Genomic DNA, 23,039 nt, shown 5'->3' on the forward strand with positions numbered 1-23,039 from the left:
GCACTAATATTGTGACACTTCAGAATACATTTTCATTCATGGCACCTGGTTGAGCTTTTTTTAAAGGGTATGTGGCTAAGGAGAGAGTGAGATATATTAGAGGCAAAATGTAGAGACTAAAATGTTCAATAAAAAAAATCAGGTAAAGGAACAACTTGGAAAAAAAGCAGACTGCTTCTTTCTTGCATATTTTCCTGACCATGCAACATTTTAAACGAGTCATTGTAAAGCACACCTATCAACCGTCCACAGTTTGCCCTGCCAACGGTACAGATACCATTGCAGAAATAATCCACTATGCAAACACATTCTGCAGAATAGCCTCTGTTTGCTCTATTAACCCATGGCCCCTCAATTGAGGCACCGGTGTTCATTTTGGCAGGCCTTGTTGTAACTGAGAAGTGAAAAGCTCTAATATTCTACTTCCTCCTGTGCTGTTTGGAATCATCTGATTAAAGTATTTAAAATAGCGGCTCTGCTAAAAACCGAAATGCTTTCCCTGGCTTCTGCCAGAGTTTTCCCACGCACAAGGCCCAAGGTTAAATACGAGTGAATGAGAGTGGGTGGGAAAACACTGCAAGAGTCTCATTTGGAGTTGTTAGCAATTACGGATATTAAGAAAAACACTTTTTGTCTCATTTGAAGAAGCTGCCAAAATCAAGGTGGCCACATATCTGGAGGTTGTTTTTTTTTTACACTATTTCTGACACTAGCGTAGTTGATCTGCAGTTTGCGTTTCACTCTCTCAAGCATTTGTGATTAACTCCACACACTCTAAAGCCTATATAATTATAATACAAATCCTATAATTACTTCTCTCTTTCTTTGCATAGTACTTGATATTTCTTAAATTATATATGTCTACATGTTTAGATAAGCTAAAAATTAATTTGCAAAGTTCGCAAGTTCTGCTACAGATATTTTTGTGTGCTTTTGGAAAACTTGACTTGATTTGAAAACTTGACTCAAACATGAAAATGGTGTCATTGTTTACACACTTTCATGTCATTCTGAACTGTAAAACTTTATTTCTTCTGTGGAATTTTTTTTTTTTTCCCCATACATTGAAAGCATACAAGGTTTGAATGTTCTACAAGCACAAATAAAGTCATACATACAGGTTTAGAACAACATGGGTGAGGAAACCATGACAGAACTATCCCTTTAAAGCAACTCTTTTCCGAATCATAATACTGTTGAGTTGTGTTTCCCTGTAGTTGATGGTGTGGAAAGATGTGAAACATAATTTGTTTCAGCGGGGAGTTAGTCCAGAAGATGATATGCCACCTTGAATTTGATGCTGTAACCAAAAAATGGCATTCAGCTCCATTCTGTACTCGTAATGTAGTCTTTTTACTGCAGGACTTCCTGTTGGGCATGCACTTTCACCTCACAGTCAAGTGAAGAGGATGTTTATTGTTTTCAGCACTCCAACTTAATTGCCTCTTCTTTTTTTATTTGATGAATGAATGACTGAGCCTTTTAAAGGTAAATCTTAACTTGTAGTGCTCCTGCATTTATCATGGATATTTTTTTTAAACATTTATTAATAAGAGAAATCTTGACAGCATGGCTATTGGATGTCAGTTCCAATAACAGGCAGTTTGTGCTTTGATTTACATTCAGAGCAGAAACCCTCAATTTCACGAATAAATGGTTTATACAGTATATAAAACTTCACTCTCCAAGGATGATGACGCAGTACATATATAAATAAGAATGTTTCTAACTTTTACAGTGGTTTTGTTGTGAAAGGGATAGTTTACCCAAAATGAAAATTCAGTCATGATATTCCATGCAATTACTATGAATGGCTTGAAGTGGCTTTAAAAAGGATGCAAAACTCTGTAAAAGTATCATAAAAGTGGTCCATATAACTCATGCACTATATAGACTTTGGTCTTTGAACTTTCAACAGTTCAACTTGGATCAACCAATTCAATGAAAACATGAATCATTCAATAAAGAGCGAGCAGTACAATTCTCTAATAATTTGTCATCTTGTGTTTGACAAAAATGAGTTTGAAACAACATTGGAGTTAGTAAATAATGTCGGAATTTACATTTTGGGCAAACTTGTCCTTTAAACCAGGTTTCTATTTCTCTCCACCTCTCTGTTTTATTATAGGAGGCCATCATCAGTGCATGGATTCAGTACAGTGATGGCTCTGTGACCCCTCTTGAGATCTATGACCCCAAAGACTTTACTCTAACCATCACCTCACTGGATGAGAGCGTGGTCTCCACCTCTCAGGAGCAATCCCAGCGCTGGCCTGTGGTAGTAGCAGAGGGCGAGGGCCAAGGGGCGCTGGTGCGCGTAGAGATGATGATCTCAGAAATCTGCCAGAAATCCAAGAGGAAGAGCATTTTGGCAATGGGCATAGGAAGCGTACAGGTGAAGTTCGGACAGAACGACCTGGAGCAGCGGAGTGGAACCCAAGAGGAGAACAGTCTGGACAACAGCACAAATGAACAGAGACATAAGGTACTAGAACAGGATAAAACGAGCGGAGGAGATGGCTGGAAATACACAAACACTGCGGTAGAACGGGAAGAGTCAGTCCTGAAGAAAGTCAGCACGACCCCAAAGTCTACGCTAACTAGTCGTTCCGGGGGCAACAAGCAGGGTGGGGGACAAAACAACAACCCTGTGGACTATACCAGTTATCCAGTGCAGGTAGACCTACCTGGCGGGGCAGAGAGCGACTTGACCCAGGCTCCAAGAGGTCTGTCAGACCTAGAAATTGGTATGTACGCCCTGCTTGGAGTCTTCTGCCTTGCTATCCTTGTCTTTCTTATCAACTGTGTCAGTTTCGCTTTCCGCTACCGCCACAAACAGCTTCCTGTTCTGGAGCAGGGCAACATGAACCACGCCCATGATTGGGTGTGGCTTGGCAACGAAGCAGACCTGATGGATCATCATGGCGACCACGGGCCGCTGGCACACAACGACGAGTGCACGACTGCAATAGATCGCAACGAGGGGTGCGAGGAGAGCAAGTACCTCCTCAATGGGAGCGCCATTCAGAAAAGCGGATCTTCGCATGGTCGCAGCATCCCCCATGTGCACTCCGATCCACGGTCCTGTTCGGGAAATGACCCCAGCGGAAAAATCGAACCCCTTAACAACTCTCCTAGTGCTGCCAAGCGCAAAAGGGTCAAGTTTACTTCCTTTGCCACCGTATTACCAGACGAAGGTGGGCCATACACCAACTCCATCCTTATTGGGAATGAAGACGACATCAAGTGGGTCTGTCAAGACATAGACCTGGGACAGTCAGCCGAGCTTAGAAGCTACATGGAGAGACTGCAAGACAATCTGTAGAAGCTGGGAAGAGAATGAAAGAAAGGGAAAGCGAGAGGGCGGACACACAAAAACTCACCAGAAATGCCTTTGCACTGTGGGGGGAAAGCAGGGAGAGAGGAGAAGAGGGATGAATTATTAAAGAATCGAAAGTGGATGCAAGTAGGGAGTAGGAAGGAATAAAATCCATTGGGAGTCTCAAGTTAAGTAGGAAATTCACAGAAAGGGGAAACGGGTGAAGAGAGACTGGCACATTCACACTGGCTCCTACGATCGGTCCAGGTGGCGCAGAGAGAGCAGCTGCCAATTGGTTTGCACAGGGACAGAATGCCAGTTACCGACACCCTAAATAAACAAGCCCAAACAAGACCAGCGTGAAAAAGAAAGGAAACAAACTTGACAGCTGTACAGAAAATCACAGTCCATGGAAGTCAATGAACGTGGGTTGTTATCGCTAATGTAATTTCGTTTTTATTTATTTATTTAGATTCAAATCATAGGATTGTGGACAGATACAACAGATCTTATTTTTCGAGATAATCCCAGGCTTTTTCCAGATTAGTATGTAACTAGACCAAAACAGGCCCTCAAAGCACCCAGCCTGCCCCAGATCCAGGTGTGTGTTTGTTTTTTAACGCTTATTTTGTACTGTCTGTCCCTCCTGTGTGAATACAGAGACGTGGTTGTGGACATGTGGGATTCCCCCTGGCTGGAATCTGTACCAGCTATATCTGCACACACACACTGTTTAAGGAGTCGGTGAAAAACACCAAAACACCACAGTCCTCCCTCTCCATCTCTCCTCTGGGAGAAAAATACATCCTCCTCATGCACTGTCCATTTGATCAAGTGAATGTGGAAAAAAAGGACTGAGGACTTGTTTTGAGCCCCATCAGGAGGTTGTTCATTTGCACAATAAGAATAACACAGAAAGTGCATAGTGGCCCTCAGCTAATCTGAGGCTAGCCCATCTGACTGTCCATACAGCAACGGATCCAGAAGTGCAACCTGACAGTTTGAAGATGCGGTGATGAACATGGCACGGACTGTGTAGAAATGCAAGCCCACAAAATTGAGTTGTGTGTTATAAAACCATATGATTGCTGTGATAGAAAAAATATACAGAGTAGATATGGTCTATTACTCTCCAGTATGGTAAATGTATGAATGTTTCTCTTTTTATTGAGGCGAAATGTACATCATTTGCCCCCTTTTTACATGGCCGGAGCACCTCCCCATGGTTTTTACATGTCCTATAGGTTTTAAAGCAACTTTCTATTTCTGCCTCACTAACCCCAGCATTTACCCGGCTCCTTGAATCCTTGTTGTTTATATTATTGAAGAGTTGTAGGGAAGGACAGATGTGGAAACCTTCTCTTTGAAAGCTCAGGTGAAAATACGCTCACAGATGAACAGTGGTAGAACTGAAATGTAGATTGTAAGAATGCAATATTTATTTGTAAGTGTAATATGAGATAGGATGTAAATAAAATGATTAAAATTTCTTGTGGACACTGCAAGAAGGCTGTTGCCTACATTTTCTCAAAATCGACACACAGAAGAGTCATGGGGCCATTTGAGTGTTTCATATGTCCATATGAATAAAAATGAAAGGCTTTAATATGTTTAGACATGTCATGGGTTCTGTCACAATGTCTGATTCCCCATTTGCACAGGGTTCAGTCTTTTCATTTGATATATTATATTTCTTTTTGTTTCAAAGGTATTTAGTTTATTTAAAGCTACTGTAAAAGTAGGGGAGAGCAGAGCACATTGAATTCATTGTAATTGTTAATTGTAATTTGATTGTGTGTGTGTGTGTGTGTGTGTGTGTGTGTGTGTGTGTGTGTGTGTGTGTGTGTGTGTGTGTGTGTGTGTGTGTGTGTGTGTGTGTGTGTGTGCGTGTGCGTGTTATTCTAGACACCAGGCCAAAAAAAAAACAACCTTAAATTGTGTGTAATTTTAAGAAATGATCAATTATTCATATGATATATTATTTGATTGTAAATATAACTGACCCTAAAACTCCAAATTACATAAAACATTTAAACTGGACTTTTAACTTAAATATTTGTGTTTGTTAATAAAACTGTCTATTATTATTATTATTATTATTATTATTATTATTATATATTTTTTATTGCTCCTGCACAGACGTTCCATGGCAAGGGTGAATACATTGAGCATTTATTGAGTGTTACATTTATACCTACTCTCCCCTATCAGAATTGCTCTTTGTCATAAGTGATGTGTGATTCCATCTATTTGACATGCTTAAAGATACACTGAAATGCTTAAACATTTTGACAGTAGTTTAAGGCAGTGTTTCTCAACTCCAGTTGAGATGTTTGGGATGAACCTCCCAATATGTTTTAGATGTCTCCCTATTTAACACCGAAAGAAGCTGATGAGTTGAATCCGTTTTTTTAAAGTGAGACATTTAAAAATACTCTGGTATGTGGGTCCCCAGGAAACACTGGTTTAAGGGACAGCAGTGTAAGTTTCAGAAAAAGAAACCCTTCATTCCAATAGCTACAAGCTAATGGGGTGATTTTAAACCCTTTCCCCCCTAAAACATTCATACCTCATTTTATTGAGTTGAAGTGACAGGATATCTTGTTTTCCAGGTTTCCTCATGGGATTGGTTTGGCTTTACTGTATGAAGTTTCATTTCGTTCTGGCCTTGACTCTCAATATAGCGGAGCGACTGTTTTCCTATTATGTTGCTTAGTTTAAGCACTATCCAGTTTATTGTCAGTTGTGACTGTAAATTATAGAGAAACCATATAATAGAATGTGAGAGAGAGATGTTGAGCTCATGTGTTTGCCAAGGCCACCGCTGACACCTCTTCAACCAGAATAATATACTGAATTGTAACAATAACGCTCTTCGTTCACCATCCACACGAGGCCTATGATGCAGTGTCACGGAGAATATTCATCTTTATTCCATATTCATCCGCTTAGTGATATTCTGATGTGTTTTCAGATAATCTGTTCCTAAATACTCATTCAGTATTACATTTTTTTTCATAAACCATGTTATATTCTGATATACGAATACCTGTTTTCATATACATACACATACATATTTGTCTGATAAAGCAACTTTGTGTTCATGTATACAAATCTATATATTTTCATATAAATACATTTTAGCACCGGAAGACACCATGATTTTGTACAAACACAGATCTAAAAGCAGAAAGGATGAAATTACACCTGCAATGCCCTACGCTTTCATTTTACGGAAGTACCAACATCCGTTAACTTCCCTTTGCTGGTATTTGTTCAGTAATACCCTCATTGTGTAAATGCTTTGTCATTAAAGTTGTTGCCTAATGACATGGGATTTTTGTTTCTTTCATTTTCCTTTAGTTTCAGCTTGTCTCCATTAACTTCCTAAATGTAAGCCAGCTTCTTGAGAACTATAGCTATTCATGTCATATTGTTTAGGGAGAACCTGCACCAGATTTTAGAATGTGTCCACCTCCAAAATACCAATTGAACTCCTGATTAGCATTAAAAATACATTAATGTATCTATCCTTTGCTCACTTAATTTCTCCGAGCTACAGCTGTGCATGAGGGTGCATATGTCATTCATCGCATATGTATAGTCTGTGATTCTGATGTATTTTATTTTTCAGTGCAAGGAGAGCAGCTTTGATGTACACCAATGACTAAATTTTTGGACGACAGTGACACATACCAGACATTCTATTAGCCCCAGTAAAAGCATCAGCACAAGGTAAAGTTTGTGTGCAGTAAATGTTGGTGAGATGTACACCGCTGTACACATTTCATTTAGACTGCTTCAACAAAAGATGGCACAAAAATACTCTGTAATGAACCCAACTATCTTCCACTTGGACTTCAAAGTAATTTTTTGAAATTTGGACCCATTTTTCCCCTCTCAGAAAAGATGGAACAGTCATTATGCTGCTGTTTCAGAGGCGGAGAGAAAAGGTAACAGGCTGCATTATCATTGTTTTATCAAATAGGTGTCCTTCATTTAGTCAAGGGGGCTTTCACAGAATATTACATTATTTTGGGTACTAAAAAATGTTGTTCACTGTCACTGGCATATGTTATAGACCATACATATACAAATATAATTATAATGAGAAATGATTAAATTACATTATAATAATAAATTATTATTTATGATAATTGATAGGCTTTTAAGAACAATATTGAAATTAGTTATACATTGTAAAGTTAGTTAATATTGGGATTCAAAATATCACATTTCTTAATATTGGAATAAATAGAAAAGAAAGCCTCCCTCTCTCTTGTTTGCCTGAGAGTCTGGCTTGGACTCACTGGCTCTGTAAAGATTGAAAATCCCTGTTTTAATCAATTGGGCCATCCTGTTCTTTTAAAGAGCTTTCTAAGTGATTCAAAATGGAAAATTAGCTTACCCTTACACATCTCTTTTTCCTTTTAAATCGTCTCATTTTCTAGTGACATGAAACAGATGGCTTAGTTTTTCTTGCTCTCTCAGCCACTCGTCTTTTTCCCTCCCTTCCCTAAACAAATTCTATTCCAATTTAGTGGCTTCCATTAACATGTGTTTCTGCACAGGGCAGTGATTTACTGCTGGTATCAAATACATATTGCCAACCAAGTGAGACATGCAACCTTTCATTTTCACGCCGTCGCGTTACAAATTTGACATGCTACATTAACAAGAAAAATGGCTGTGCTTGGCAAAGCCAATGGGAAGTGGCCTGTGTCTTTAGATGACATTTCTTTCATTCCGCTTTCATTACTGTGTGCTGTCACTGCTGTGCTTTAAGTTGTAAGAGTGTGAGTGTTTTGCTTTATCGCTGTGAGTCATCACAAATGTCATGTGTGTATGTGAGAAACGCATAAATGTGGCAGTGCTGAAGTGAAACAGACCAAGTGGTCCCAAGTTGAACAAGGACCTTACCTGTGAATGACCACACGTGAGCTTTTGCCTATAAATGATGCTTCACAGAATATTAAAGTAGTACATCTTGCCCAGAGCTTTACTCTCTGAAATGAATGCACTTTATTTAAGTTTTTCAAGTGATTGTGGTTCAGGACCCAGGTTTTATATTGGACATCAAGTGCTGACCCAACAGAGTACCATAATTCATTATCATACTACAGTAAACTAAAATGTCCCAAAAAATCACACAAGATAGATAGATAGCTATCCAAAAATGCATTAAATTATAGATTATTTACTTACATATTTCTTTTTGCATTTTGCAGTGTTTTCCCTGCTTTATGCGACCCTATTGAAACAGACCTGCGACCCATTTTGTATGTTTTGTGTGTGTGCTTTGAACAATGTTGTTTCTCAGAACATCAGCTTGATAATTTGCAGTGCTGCAGTTTCAAGCACTTTTGCCATGGTGATGTAAAAACTGGTACACTGAAGTAATGCATTACTTGTAAATTTAAAACAAAATATCTGAGTTACTTTTACAAATATGTAACGCAAGAATTTTTGACACCTGACACTGACACCTTTTCTGTCCCTATTTTGAGAGAAATCGGGAGTGCAGAGGCGTTGTATTCGCTGTGTAAACATGATGGTTAGTGTAGATCTAGACTAAATGTGAATATGCATTTACTCATCTCACTTGTCTAAAATGAGTAAATGAAAACAGTGAAATGCAAACTCTGAATATTACACAAACCTGCAATAATTAAATGTTAAATAGCACAAATTTCCTCAAACCTCAAAATTTCTTTAAAGTGCCCCTATTTTAAAGTTTCCTAATGTTGTTTTGGAGTCTCCACAGGTTTACATGCATCAAAGGTCAAAAATCTGTTTCATTTTCTCATAAAATACATTTGCACATCACCACATTTTCAAACGACTTGCCAGATGAATCAATCTCTCTAAATCCCTCCTTTCCGCAAGCTACTCTGCTCTGATTGGCCAGACAGCTCAGTCTCTTGTGATTGGTCTACCGAGTACAGCACGCGTGTCGAAAACGTCTCGGTTACGGATGTAACCCTCGTTCCCTGAGTAGGGAACGGAGAAGTTCCGTCGGATGACGACGAATGGGGTTTCGCTTAGAAAGCCTATCGACTTCGAGTACTACAAAACGAGCCAATGGCAAAGAAATGCCATGGGTCTGCGGAATTTGCATAGCGTAACTCCGCCTCACCTCATGGGTATTTAAGGAGAACGCTGGCAGCAAATAGGCATGTTTCTTCGCTGAGGAGCCAAGACTGAGCTCAGGCGATCCCCGCGGTACAGCGGAAAGTGGCAGGAAGACGGAACGTCTCCGTTCCCTACTCAGGGAACGAGGGTTACATCCGTAACCGAGACGTTCCCTTTCGTTGTCACTCCGAGTTCCGTCGGATGACGACGAATGGGGATACCAGTCTAATCACGCCACCTTCTCAGCTGTCTTCCAGTGCCCTGCGTAAATCTGAGATCCCTGTCGTGAGACTAGCACGGACGAAGGACTCCTATTTAGCACAGGAATACCAAGGTACACTGGGGAGCATATCCCAGATTTTTTTGGGGGAATATGCAATTACTGCCAACCCAGAGGGGGGGACTTAGAGAATACACATATGACCCGAGGGATGCATATGGGGAATCACTGGGGTGTCCAGCCGCAGGTGGAATATTTCAACCCCAGGGGTGGCAAGGTGGCTTCCCAAGGGAAAGACACATGCTCAGAGAGGCTTACAGTGGAAATACACATGTGGGGGTAGCTCAGAGGAGGTACCATGCACACGGAAGGCACCTAGCCGACGCGCAGGCAATAGACACTGGCACCAGCGTCAGCAGTGCTGGAGGAGCTCAGGGCTTTCGGGGAAGCTCACCTGAGGAGAATATCGCACGTATCCAGTCCGAGGAGTGGCATGGCGAGCAAGCGAAGACACCTAACGGATCCCATGTTAGCTTGAAAAAGACAGTACACGGGAGGAGACTGGCTCCACTCGGAGATTGTAAAATCTGGCGAATGTGTTAGGTGTCGCCCAGCCTGCAGCTCTGCAGATGTCTGTTAGCGAGGCGCCATGCGCTAAAGCCCAAGAGGACGCGACACTCCGGGTGGAGTGGGCGGTCACACCAAGGGGGCACGGTCGACCTTGCTGCTGGTATGCCAAAGCAATGGCGTCCCCTATCCAGTGAGATAACCTTTGCTTGGAGAGAGCCTTTCCCTTCAGCTTCCCACCATAACAGACAAAGAGCTGGTCTGAGGTCCTGAAACACTGCGTTCTGTCTACATAGATGCGAAGAGCACGTACTGGACAGAGCAGTGCCAAGGCTGGGTCTGCCTCCTCCGGGGGCAGCGCTTGCAGGTTCACCACCTGGTCCCGGAAGGGAGTGGTAGGAACCTTGGGCACATATCCAGGCCGGGGTCTCAGGATCACGTGAGAGTCACCCGGCCTGAATTCCAAGCACGCTTCGTCAACGGAGAATGCGTGCAGGTCCCCCACCCTCTTGATGGAGGCCAATGCAGTCAGAAGCGCTGTCTTCATTGACAGGAAGTTAAGCTCGACTGACTGTAAAGGCTCAAAGGGAGCGCTGCGCAGGGCAGTTAAGACCACTGCGAGGTCCCAAGAGGGTACGAGAGGAGGGCGAGGAGGATTCAATCTCCTTGCTCCCCTCAGGAACCTGATGATCAGGTCATGCTTCCCCACAGACTTACCTTCTATCGGGTCATGATGTGCGGCAATAGCGGCGACATAGACCTTGAGGGTGGAGGGAGACAGCCTTCGCTCCAACCCTTCTTGAAGAAAGGAAAGCAGAACACTGATCGAACATCTCCGGGGGTCTTCTCGGTGAGAAGAGCACCAGTTGACGAAGAGGTTCCACTTCAACGCATAGACGTGTCTCGTGGACGACGCTCTAGCGGAAGTGATGGTAGCCACCACCGCTGGTGGTAGGGTACTCAAACCTGCCTCGTCCCGTCCAGGAGCCACACGTGGAGGTTCCAAAGATCGGGACGAGGGTGCCACAGGGTGCCCCGTCCCTGAGAAAGGAGGTCCTTCCTCAGAGGAATCGGCCAAGGAGGTGCTGTCGCGAAGAGTATGAGTTCGGAGAACCAGGTCCGGGTGGGCCAGTGGGGCGCAACCAGAGTGACCTGCTCCTCGTCCTCCCTGACCTTGCGCAGGAATTGCGCAAGAAGGCTCACTGGGGGAAACGCATATCTGCTGCCCCGCGGCCAGCTGTGCGCCAGTGCATCCGTGCCGAGCGTGCCCTCGGTCAGGGAATAATACAGGGCGCAATGGGTCGAGTCGTGAGAGGCAAACAGATCTATCTGTGCGTCCCCGAACTGGTCCCAAATCAGCTGAACCGACTGGGGATGGAGTCGCCAATCTCCCGGGAGGGGCTGAAGCCGTGAGAGCTCGTCGGCTGCACAGTTCAGGGCTCCGGGGATATAAATGGCACGAAGCGACCTCAGATGCTTCTGACTCCATAAGAGGAGGTGGCGGGCGAGTTGCGACATACGGCGGGAGCGCAGACCACCTTGACGGTTGATGTACGCTACGGTCGCGGTATTGTCTGAACGGACTAGTACATGCTGGCCCCTGAGCACGGCTCGGAAGCGGCGCAAGGCGAGCTGTACAGCCAGCAACTCGAGGCAATTGACGTGCCATAGGCGGTGGGGTCCTGTCCAGGAGCCCGCGGCAGCACGTCCATTGCACATGGCACCCCAGCCCGTGGTAGAGGCATCTGTCGTTACGACAATATGCCGGGAAGCTCGTTCCAGGGGCACTCCGGCCCGTAGAAAACTGAGGTTCGACCACGGGGTGAAGGTCTGACGGCAGGTCGGAGTAACTGGTACTCGGAGAGTGCCGTGTTGCCATGCCCACCTCGGGACTCGGTCGCAAAGCCAAAGCTGAAGCGGTCTCATATGAAGTAATCCGAGCGGTGTTGCCACGGCTGCGGATGCCATATGCCCCAGGAGCCTCTGAAAAAGTTTCAGTGGAACCGCACTCTTGCCCTCGAACTGTCTCAGGCAAGTCAGCAGTGACTGCGCGCGCTCGCTCGTAAGCTGCGCGGACATGGCGACCGAGTCGATCTCCATACCGAGAAAAGAGATCCTCTGCACGGGGCAAAGTTTGCTCTTCTCCCAGTTGACCCGAAGGCCCAGACGGGCTACATGGCGGAGCACCAAGTCCCTGTGTTCGCAAAGCTGATCTCGAGAGTGAGCTAGGATAGCCAGTCATCGAGATAAATCAGAATGCGAACCCCGTGTTCCCGGAGGGGAACAAGGGCTGCCTCAACGACCTTCGTGAAGACGTGAGGAGACAGGGCTAGCCCGAATGGGAGAACTGCGTACTGATATGCCTGCCCCTCGAAAGCAAAACCGCAGGAACGGTCTGTGTCGAAGGAGGATGGAGACATGAAAGTAGGCGTCCTTCAGGTCGATCGCTGCAAACCAATCCTGGTGCCGCACACATTCGAAAACGCGTTTGGCGGTGAGCATCTTGAACAGCAGCCTGTGAAGGGAGCGGTTCAGAACGCGCAGGTCCAGGATTGGCCGTAACCCACCGGTTTTCTTCGGGACAATGAAGTACGGGCTGTAGAAGCCGGTCCTCATTTCGGCTGGAGGGACAGTCTCGATCGCACCCTTCGCCAGCAGGGTAGCAACCTCCGTTCTCATGATAGGGGCATTGCCACCGACCATAATGGAGCGGACTCCCCTGAAGCGGGGAGGAGACCGCGCGAACTGAATCGTGTAGCCGAGCCTGATCATTTGTGCGACCCAGTGGGACAGGTTGGGAAGCTCTACCCAGGCTCCCAAGAACTTTACCAGCGGGGTCACGCGAACCACAGACTTCCCGTCGGTGGGGCAGCGAGGCGGTATGACTGGCCCGGACGTGGACGGCATAGCGGCCCGGTGTGGGGGCACAGTCATAGACCGCGTCCTGACAGAGGAGACCAGGGAAGGACGAACGTTCCACGGGGGTCTGCTCTGCCAGGGGTCTGGCGACAGAGGAGAATGAGAGCGGCACGGTCCGGGGACGGCGCGCACTGTCATCCGGCTCTGGGACAGAGGAGGACGAGGGGTGCACGGCCCGGGGGCGGCGCACCGTGTCGTCCGAGAACTCTGTGTGCTCAGAGACGGGAGAGTCAGTTCTTTCTGGAATAAGGATTCTTCCCCGGCCCTCCACCAGGGAAAGGAGTGGTTTTTTTTTGCTACCAGCTCCTGGAAAGAACTGAGTCCCATCTCTGAGCAGCCCATCTCAAGAGTGCCGCTTAACCCGGCGTATAGCGGGGGGCGGGGCTGGAGAGGGCTGTGGCGTCCCCCTGTGGCTTCCAGAGCCAGCCCGGGTGAACGGGCGGGGTGGGAGCCGCAGGAGGGCGCCTTCGGCGGTGGGCAGACCGAGGGATCTGCTCGGACGGCGGGGCCGTCGGAGCAGAATAAGCCTCAGTCTGCTCGTGGGCGGTTGAGAACTGTTGGGCAAAGCCCTCAACCGCACCGCCGAAGAGGCCGACCTGGGATATGGAGGTGTCAAGCAGATGGGTCCGCCCGACATCCTGCACATCCAACAGGTTCAGCCACAGAATGGTGAACATCACCTGACCCAGGGAGCGTACGGCCACTTTCGTCGCTCGGAGAGCAAGGTCAGTGGCGGCGCGCAGCTCATTGAAGAGCCCTGGGTCAGTCCCGCCCTCGTGCATGTCCGTGAGCATCTGGGTCTGGTAGACCAGCAGAATGGCCATGGCATGCAGTGAGGCGGCTGCCTGTCCTGTAGCGCTATAGGAATTCGCCACAAGTGTAGACGAAAAACTACAGGCTTTGGACGGGTGCTTAGGATCGCGCCGAGAGGAAGCACTCTGAGGACACAGTAGCATCGCAACAGAGCGTTCAACCGGGGGGACCCCAGTGTACCCATGGGCAGCGGCCCCGTCGAGGGAAGGAAGGGCGGAGGAGATCAACGAGGGATCGCTGGAAGACATGGGGGTCTTCGAGGATTTCGAGATCTCCTGATGCACATCCGGGAAGAAAGGCATTGGAGTGGACGCCGACAGGAGTCAGCGGCCACACCCAAAACCAATCGTCCAGCAGCGAGCGCTCGGACAGGGTGAAAGGTTCCACTCTAGTCCGATGCTCGCAGCGGCCCGGGAAAGCATGGCCGTCATCTCAGGATCTGACTCGACAAATGCCATATGCACACCCGAAAGTGGCAGCACTGTCGAATCTTCACTTCCTGAAGATTCTAGCCCGCCCTGTGATGCTGCGATGGACAACAGATCCGATTCTGGAGCGTCAAGGGAAACCCGCGGGGCATCCGAAAATAGACCCGGGGAATCCCCTGAACACTCGCGGGTTGCGTCACTGAAGAGGGGGGCGTGGTCCACGGACAAACAGTCGGCGGATTTGTTCCACACTCACACCCTCAGGTCACCCTGGCCACCAGCTGAAGTAGCACCTCACGTGGAGAGTGCTAGATCGGGGTGTGGATGAGGGGACTCTCTCTCTAACGAGATCATTGAGTCTCGACCGTAATGACGCGATGGTCACGTTCCCGCGGGGAGAACGTGAGTCATCCACAAACGCTGCTCTAGCGTGATCAAGCCCAAGCACGCAGAGCAGAGAATGTGCCCATCAAAATCGGAAATGAGTCGACCGCAACCAGAAATGCACGGGCGAGCCGTCTTTAAAAAGACGTGCCGCGTTCGAGGTCTTTTATGAGAGGAGAAAACAACTCCGCGATGTTGAAGCGAGCAGGGAGAAACACACTCATTGGCAGATCACTGCACAGATCAGCAGGCAATGTGAACTCGCTGCAGATCGCCGTCACACCAACACCGGAGAGAGTGGCTCGTCTCGTAGAGTGAAGTCAGAAATGGCTGTGGAGCGAAGAGATGCTCTTGGCTCCGAAGCGAAAACATGCCTATTTGCTGCCAGCGTTCTCCTTAAATACCCACGAGGTGAGGCGGAGTTACGCTATGCAAATTCCGCAGACCCATGGCATTTCTTTGCCATTGGCTCGTTTTGTAGTACTCGAAGTCGATAGGCTTTCTAAGCGAAACCCCATTCGTCGTCATCCGACGGAACTCGGAGTGACAACGAAAGGGAACAAAAACGCCCATTGCCATAACAACGTCAGCTCTGCTGAGCGTGTGAGGCTTCCTATACCGGAAACTAAACACAGTAACGAACAATGACGTTGATTTTACCATATCAATCCGACCGCAAGTCCGATGATGAAACATTGGAAGAACTAGTTATTCAATACAAACCTCCATCGCAAGGACGACTCGAGCAGGGCGTTTCTCAGTGATACACTACTCAGTTTGAGGTAAATGAGATGTTGCAACTGTAATTCCTCACCATCAGCATTAACAAGTGCATGTCCATCAACAAACCGATTATTTTACTTGTATTTACCGAGTATTTTTCTAATTTATTGCGGTGAACATGTGGAAACTGTATCAATAACAGTGCAAACATTAGACGAGCTCTAGCGTGAATGACTGATGTAACATAAACGTTGGTACAACAAATCTTGCTCCATGCTTAATCTTTCCTCAAAGTAGTGAGAACGACAGACAATCTGCATTAATAGACACAGTTTAAGGTAATAGTGGGCTACAACTGATAGAGGTATTTCAGTAAGACAGTAATAATGTGAGTTAGCCAGTTAGCAGGAGACCTACCCAATATAAAACTCAAAACTAAGTATTTGAACACCATCTTTCAAGAGCAAGCGGTTTGCGAATCCTGCATTGAACTCCGAGATTCGAGAAGAAGTCGTCAGTAAAATTAAGGGAACACAGCAAAAGTTTAGGATTATACTGCTGTGGTATCGTGGTACAGATGAATTTTAACCACCGATTCTTCACATGCTCGTCCTTGAGCAGTGAAAAAAAACTGGCTTTACCTTCACATTGTAGAGCACAGCGTCTTCTCGACATGATCCACAGGAATCAGCTGCAGTGTTTGAGGGGGTTCAAGTTTTCCCTGGTGTCTGCACGCGCAATAAGTGGGCAGGCAATATGCTAATGTTTCGTCTTGACGTCACAATGAAACGGCTTATGACTCGTTTGAAAAACGATTCATTTCATTGACTCAGAGTCGATTCTTACTTTTGAAAGACAATATACAGTGCACTTTCAGATTTAAAACTTTACAGGGTGTTTTCATTCACTTGGAGCTATGTTACACACTACATGAAAGGTCATTTTCAAAAATCCATAATAGGGGCACTTTAAATAAACATCACAATGTGTTTCTTTTTGATTTTATTGCTGAAATAAAAGTGTTGAACTTTCTGGTCCTGCATCTTATTCTTCTGCAATCCAGAATGGCAGCACAGTTAAGATGTTTTGTGGTTTATTCGTTTCACTTTTGCTGTGAAAGAGCCTTTAAATTTGCCCAAACTTTTTTTGTGTCATTAAAAAAAACAACGCAAAAGTAACGCAAACATACTACTTTCCATAAAAAGTAATTTAACTTAACCCCAACACTTCTCTCATTTAGGTACAGGATACTTTCAGTGGGGTGCAAAAGTCTCAGACCACTCTAAAAAGCTGGGTTTAAAATCTAGTCCTAGAAATAAACAGTTTTATAAAAACACGCCAAATAGAAACCTTTTCTATTTGTCTCAAACATTTTGATCCCTCTCTTTAGGAATCTTCGAGTATGAATTCTGCCCTGGCTAATGACCCTGTTCAAATCCATAACTCACCCGAGACGTGGGTCATATTTCGCTCATGGTGTTTAACTGAATGAAGAGCATATTATAAAAACTGAGACTCAGGTCCACTTACTCTCATAGCAGAGAGCCGTTAGCAGACATCATAAAGTGCAGTGTTTCATGCTCCCTCATTCTCTGTCCGTCCCCCGTACCTCATGCTCCATTACCTCCCCTGTGAGCTGAACGCAGAGAGCCCCGGTTATTCACTCTCTAATGTAGACAGCGGCTCTAGTGTGTGTGTGTGTGGAGATTTAATGTGACGTTAAATGGAAAGCAGCCTTGCTAATTCAATCCTTACTACAATGGAGTAAGGCCTGAGAGAGTTTGTCTCTGATGGTGTTTTAAGGCTCACAATGGCTTGGGAAAGAGCTCTATTAAAAACTAATTTTGTTCTTCACAAGCTGTAGAACAAACTGAGACCTAGAGGTTGTGAGGGTTACCGATCCTAGAACGTGCTTATATGCCTATTTAACTAAATAAAATGTAATGAACTTAATTTAGCTCAAAATTTAATTTATAAAGAAAATATGAGTGGTGCTTGTAACTGATGCTGGTGTGTTGTGGTTGCCAGGGTGTTGCTATGCAGTTGCTAAGGTGAGCCTGAGTTCTGTACCATTGGGCGAAATTACATCATTTGAAATATGCCATGTTTGGCGTCATGACAACACTGAATGTTAAATATGCACAACCTCAAACCCTTTACTAACAACTATGTTGACATCAAAGGTAGCAGATGGAAAGTAAGAGCCCTTTGGTACTGGTAAAATGTCTAAAATAACATAATGAAATATTTACATTAAACATGCTGCTTGCAAAATAAATGTATTCATAAAAAAGCTACTTTTAAAATACTAACAGCAGGGAAAGATGTGTCCACATAGTGTAGTTACACTATCAACCACCAGGTGGCTAACTGGGCTATGCTAACCAGCTAAACTTCGACCCAGCCCTTGGTTCTGACTGTTTTTTTTAGCACTTTGTTATGTGGTTATTAGATTATTCAATGGTAGTTGTTTACTGGACCAAGTCCAAATAGCCTCAATTCTTTCACTCATCAGTAGCAAAAGCGGCTATATTTTACATGGAAGGGGTCGCCTTATGGGGTCGGCCGCCATTTTAGGATCACATGACCAGCTTAATGCTCACTTGTAACCTGAATGTTTGTAGACACTTTCGCATGGCTGAATGAAAATAGAACATTTCTATTCAGTGGCAATAACTGACATTTTTTGTTTTGCATGAATACATTCACTCTTCTATGTTTTTACTGCTAAAATTGATCTGTGCATCTTTACCATATTGGAATGTTGCCTGTTGAAATTTATTGCGAGATTTCAGATATGTTTATGTGTGTCTGTGCGTCTTTCAAAGTCTCTGTGCGTTTAAAAAAGAAAAATGTTGGTAACACTTTACAGTAAGGTCCTATTACTTAACAATGAGCAATACATTTGTTACAATATTTATCTTTGGTTAATATAAATATAACTGTTCATTGTTTGTCCATTAAATAATATTAACAAACTCAATGTTTGATTTGAATGTATTAGTACATTTTTGAAATAACATGACAATGATTAACAAATGCTTTAGAATATTAATAAATGCTTTCCACTGTTAATGTTAAAAAAGTGCAACCTAATTGTAAATTGTTACCAAATTTTTTTATACTTTTGCGCAATGTTTATCTCCTTACCTCTTACCTTACCTTCACTCCTGATCTTCACCACCCTCTTCCAGTCTCTGGTTTGATCTTAAAATTCAGGTTTAATGTAAGTGTAAAGTTTGGTCTGTTTCATCTTTAACACTTCTCACCGTTTTATCGCTACTCTCTGCTTCTGCTAATGAACTTCGTGTATTTAGAGCCACAGCTTGAGAAGCAGGGGACAGAGTTTGTAGTGAAGTGAGAGATGAATGAAAGATTGACTTATTTGTGATTTATGAGGTATGTACTGAAACAATAATTTCTCTGTGAATATCAAAGGTCCAGTAATAGTTCCTCTCTCTAGTCAGAGGACATTGTGATTGAGCCATTAGAATGCTAATACATCCACACACATCTTTGATTCGTGTTCTAATAATGAAGCTTTGATATAGTCATTATGCTGAGCTTGATAGAAGAGGCAGACTCGTTAGACTATTTTAGGGGCTTCTTAGTGATATATGTGGGTCAAAATTGTTTTGTGGCTAGTTAGATTTGAGACCATCTACAGTAGGCTACCAGTTTGGGGTCAGTAAAATACATTTATTCAAGGATCCATTAAAGTGATAAATAGTGGTTGCAAATACTTGTACATAGTTACAAAAAGATATATATATTTTTTTATCTTTGGACATTCTATTCATAAAAAAATCCTGACAAAAAGTGTCAAGTTTTTCATAAAAATATTGTTTTCAGCATTGATAATAAGAAATTATTCTTGAGCACCAAATCAGCATATTAGAATGATTTATGAAGGATCATGTGACACTGAAGACTGGAGTAATGGACTTCTTTAATGGACTTCTCTTCTTCTTTAAAGTTTTGAGACTTCTTTCAAAACTTTAAAACTGTCACTGACCTCAAATCTTTGACCAGTAGTGTACATGCTAGTATACTCCAAAATGTCAATACCTGTGTAAATGCATTGACTGGTATTGTGTCCTGCCACACAGCATTATTGCTTTAAGTAGATTTCCTAACACTGGAAATGTATATACACTTTTTAAAAAGGTTCTTTTTTTGGCATCAATAGTTCCACGAAGAACCTCTAACATCAATGGAACCTTTCCATTCCACAAAAGGTTCTTTATAGTAAAATAAAACGTTATTTAGATTACTTAATGTTATTCACATTAAGAAAAAAAAAAGGTTATTTTAAGAAATGTTGAGATGTTCTTTGGGAAACCAGAAATGTTTCTTCTATGGCATCGCTGTGGAAACCCCCTTTTGGAATCTTTATTTTTTAAGAGTGGACATTAGCAGTTGATATCGGCACATCAGCAGTTACCATATTCTGAAAAGCAGGAGAGCTGAGATCACGCAGGAAAGCTTTCTATCCCACTGAAGTTTTACTTGCCACTAATTCACATTTCACTAAAGTAGACCACCTTTCCTTATGTCTCCCACATTCATAGGACAGCTTTAGAGGCATTTAAATTTGAGCACCTCAGTGACATTTCAGCACTAATAATTTAGGAAGTGTTGCCGCACACATAAGGCATTTGAAATGCAGGACACTGAATTCTGTCCCCACGTTTAGGCAATAAAATCCATAGAGAACTTCGTTCCACTGCGCACAGCTTATTAAAAAACCGGTCACCACTACATTCTCGTCAGCAACGTGGGGTTACGACACAGAATGTCACTTTGCCGTGATTAATCACACAAATATTGTAATCACACATACGTGGAGATTCGGAGCAGCTGAGCTGGGTGCTTTGTGTAAAGATAGATGGTGTCCTACACAGGGGGCAGGACACCACATAACCACCCACACGCTTCCCCCTCATTATAACGGGCCAATAAAATAAGACAAACGATGTCTTAATAAGCACAGAACTTTGTTTTTCATCGGGCCCTGGGTAGTTTGTTTCGACAGAAATAGAGCAAAGACTTTGCTATCCCATGGCATAGAGATGAGAGGAAGCTAACGGTTAGGCCTAGGTCTGCCCACCCAACCCGATCACACTAAATGCGTCTCTATAGCACGCAGTGTGTTTATCGTGCAATGTATACGCGAAAATGAGTTTTTACGTGCATAGGATACGCATTGGGTTGGTTAGGGTAGGTTTAGTAGTGGTGTGGGGTGCGTGTGTATTGTTTGGGTAGAATTAGTGGTGTGGGGTGCATGTGTATTACACGCAAATGAACTGGGTATCAAATGCACGCGAAAACTGCGTATCATGCCACATTTTCTCTCTCTCTCTCTCTCTCTCTCTCTCTCTCTCTCTCTCTCTCTCTCTCTCTCTCTCTCTCTCTCTCTCTCTCTCTCTCCTGCTTTCCCATCTGCGTGATGTATAGCTTGTTTCAAATGCGGATTACTCAGATGTAGTGTTTTCCCTCGCTCGCTCCTGCTCTCTAAGACGCGGTTCTGTAAAGGATCTGAAACAGATTAACAGGCCCTATCCTCGCCGGCTGCGCAGCCAGTGTGGAAATGACTTTTCCATGGCTTGCTGAATGCTCATGCGAGTGAGGCATTTGTATTTTTTTGTGGGTTTTGGAGTGTTTGGGAAACAGCCACACTATTAGACTATTTCTCATGCATGGCCACTCAGCAGGTCATATCCACTTCAGCCCTTTTACACTGACTTGTCCTCGCATATTGAATGAGGTTTGCATGTCTATCATATCCTGAAGGACAAGTGGGCATTTAGTAACTTTGAACCCATTTTGAAGAAGTAACTATGTGAATGAAGTGCGTCGAACAGCTCACCTCAGCAGAAACCGCCTGTCAGACAGACTCGTACGTTCGCTTCCCTTTTGTTTCACTTTTCTGCTTTTCTTCTCCTCTTCAATGGGGCAATCTAAACGTTTCTTATTGATAAACTCATAAATTGCTCCTTTATTGCTCCATAATAGCTTGCAGCAGGAAGCTTTTTACTTAAATTAATTAAGGCAGGATAGATAAAGCCGTATAAAAGTGAGGAATAAAACCTGCATGGTGAGTTTTATCCTGGTGAAAGCTCTCTGCGAAAACAAAATTCCATTTTAAAAAGCGGCGGTGCCTGTGAATGTAGCGATGTGGTCTTGGCGCGCTATAGAGATAAGATGAAATAAAATGAGGGACACGCCTGAATCCCGTTCCTGAAAGTAGGGCTTGCTTTTCTCGTTCTGCCTCATTAGGGTTTTCGTGTGGGTGTTTGTCGAACTGAATGTTTCCTTTTTCCAATTTCTGTGCATTAAAGTTTCAAACTATCGGCCCGCAGCATTTGTTTCATACTCCAAGTGTTCAGAGTCAATTTGTCCAATTTGGTCTTGCACTGTCTACAATTTATTTTGTTCTAAAATGTTGTCATGCTTCTCTTATGATTGTTAAACAGTTGCTACAGTATACACTATTGTACAAAAGTTTGGGGTTGATAGATTTAATCATTTTTTGAAAGAAGTTACTTATGGTCACTAAGACTGCATCAATAATACAGTAAACAGTAATATTTTGAAATATTAGTAGATTTTTAAAAAAAAAAAACTTTTCTATTGTATTTTAAAAGTATTCCTGTGATGGCAAAGCTGAATTTTTTTAAAATTAATTTCAGCCATTTCTTGAGAAACAAATAAGCATTTTAGAATGATTTCTAAAGAATCTTATGACATTGAAAAGTGCATTGTCATATTATTCTTTAGAAATCATTCTAATATGCTGATTCAGTGCTAAAAAAAATCATCAATGTTGAAAATAGTTCTTCTGGTTCATTTTTCTGATGGAAACCATGATACAATATATATATATATATATATATATATATATATATATATACTGTATATATATATATATTTTTTTTTTTTGCAGAATATGGATGAATGATAAAAGTACAAATAAAAAGAGTTTTGGTAACAATGTGAAGGTTTTTGTAGTTTTAATGAGTCCTTGCTGAATAAAAGTATTACTTTCTTTAAAAAAAACAAAGCAAACAAACTTTAGTCTATATATATATATATATATATATATATATATATATATATATATATATATATATATATATAAACAGTAAACATGCTATGTGATGCAGTAGAACTTGATTTTTCAGCCCAGTCTCACACCCAAGGCGTCAACTAACTGACGCTTTAGACCATGTTTGGCCATGCGTCAATATGCCGACGCACATGGTACCCCTTGAGCGTCAATATGAGACGCGCCTCCTAGTGGTCTAATCCTAACCCTACCCCAGACCTAAACCTACCCATAACGGAAGCGTCATCTAACTGACGCTAAAGGGTGCGCGGCATTTGATGACGCCCGAGGATGAGCGTCTCATGTTGACGTTTGGGGGGTGGTGTGTGCGTCGGCATGTTGACGCATGGTCAGAAGCGTCAGTTAGATGACGCCTTGGGATGAGACTGTGTTGGATTTTTCTGATTATAATCAATGCAGAGTTTG

General features: G+C 43.6%; 1 protein-coding gene across 1 annotated transcript in view; it reads left to right on the forward strand.

The window, feature by feature from the left end:
• The window catches only part of si:dkey-215k6.1 (transmembrane protein 132C), a 264,184-nt gene extending 260,066 nt beyond the window's left edge, over positions 1 to 4,118 (forward strand). Inside the window, exon 9 of the mRNA XM_056263882.1 lies at positions 2,129 to 4,118. Within this exon, the coding sequence (XP_056119857.1) occupies positions 2,129 to 3,325 (1,197 nt within the window). The 3' untranslated portion in view covers positions 3,326 to 4,118. The remainder of the gene's footprint in view (positions 1 to 2,128) is intronic.
• Positions 4,119 to 23,039: the final 18,921 nt, after the last annotated feature.

This window comes from Rhinichthys klamathensis, unplaced genomic scaffold (genome assembly GCF_029890125.1).
Source record: "Rhinichthys klamathensis goyatoka isolate OS25496 unplaced genomic scaffold, OSU_Roscu_1.1 h1tg000210l_1, whole genome shotgun sequence".
Lineage (NCBI taxonomy): Eukaryota > Metazoa > Chordata > Actinopteri > Cypriniformes > Leuciscidae > Rhinichthys > Rhinichthys klamathensis.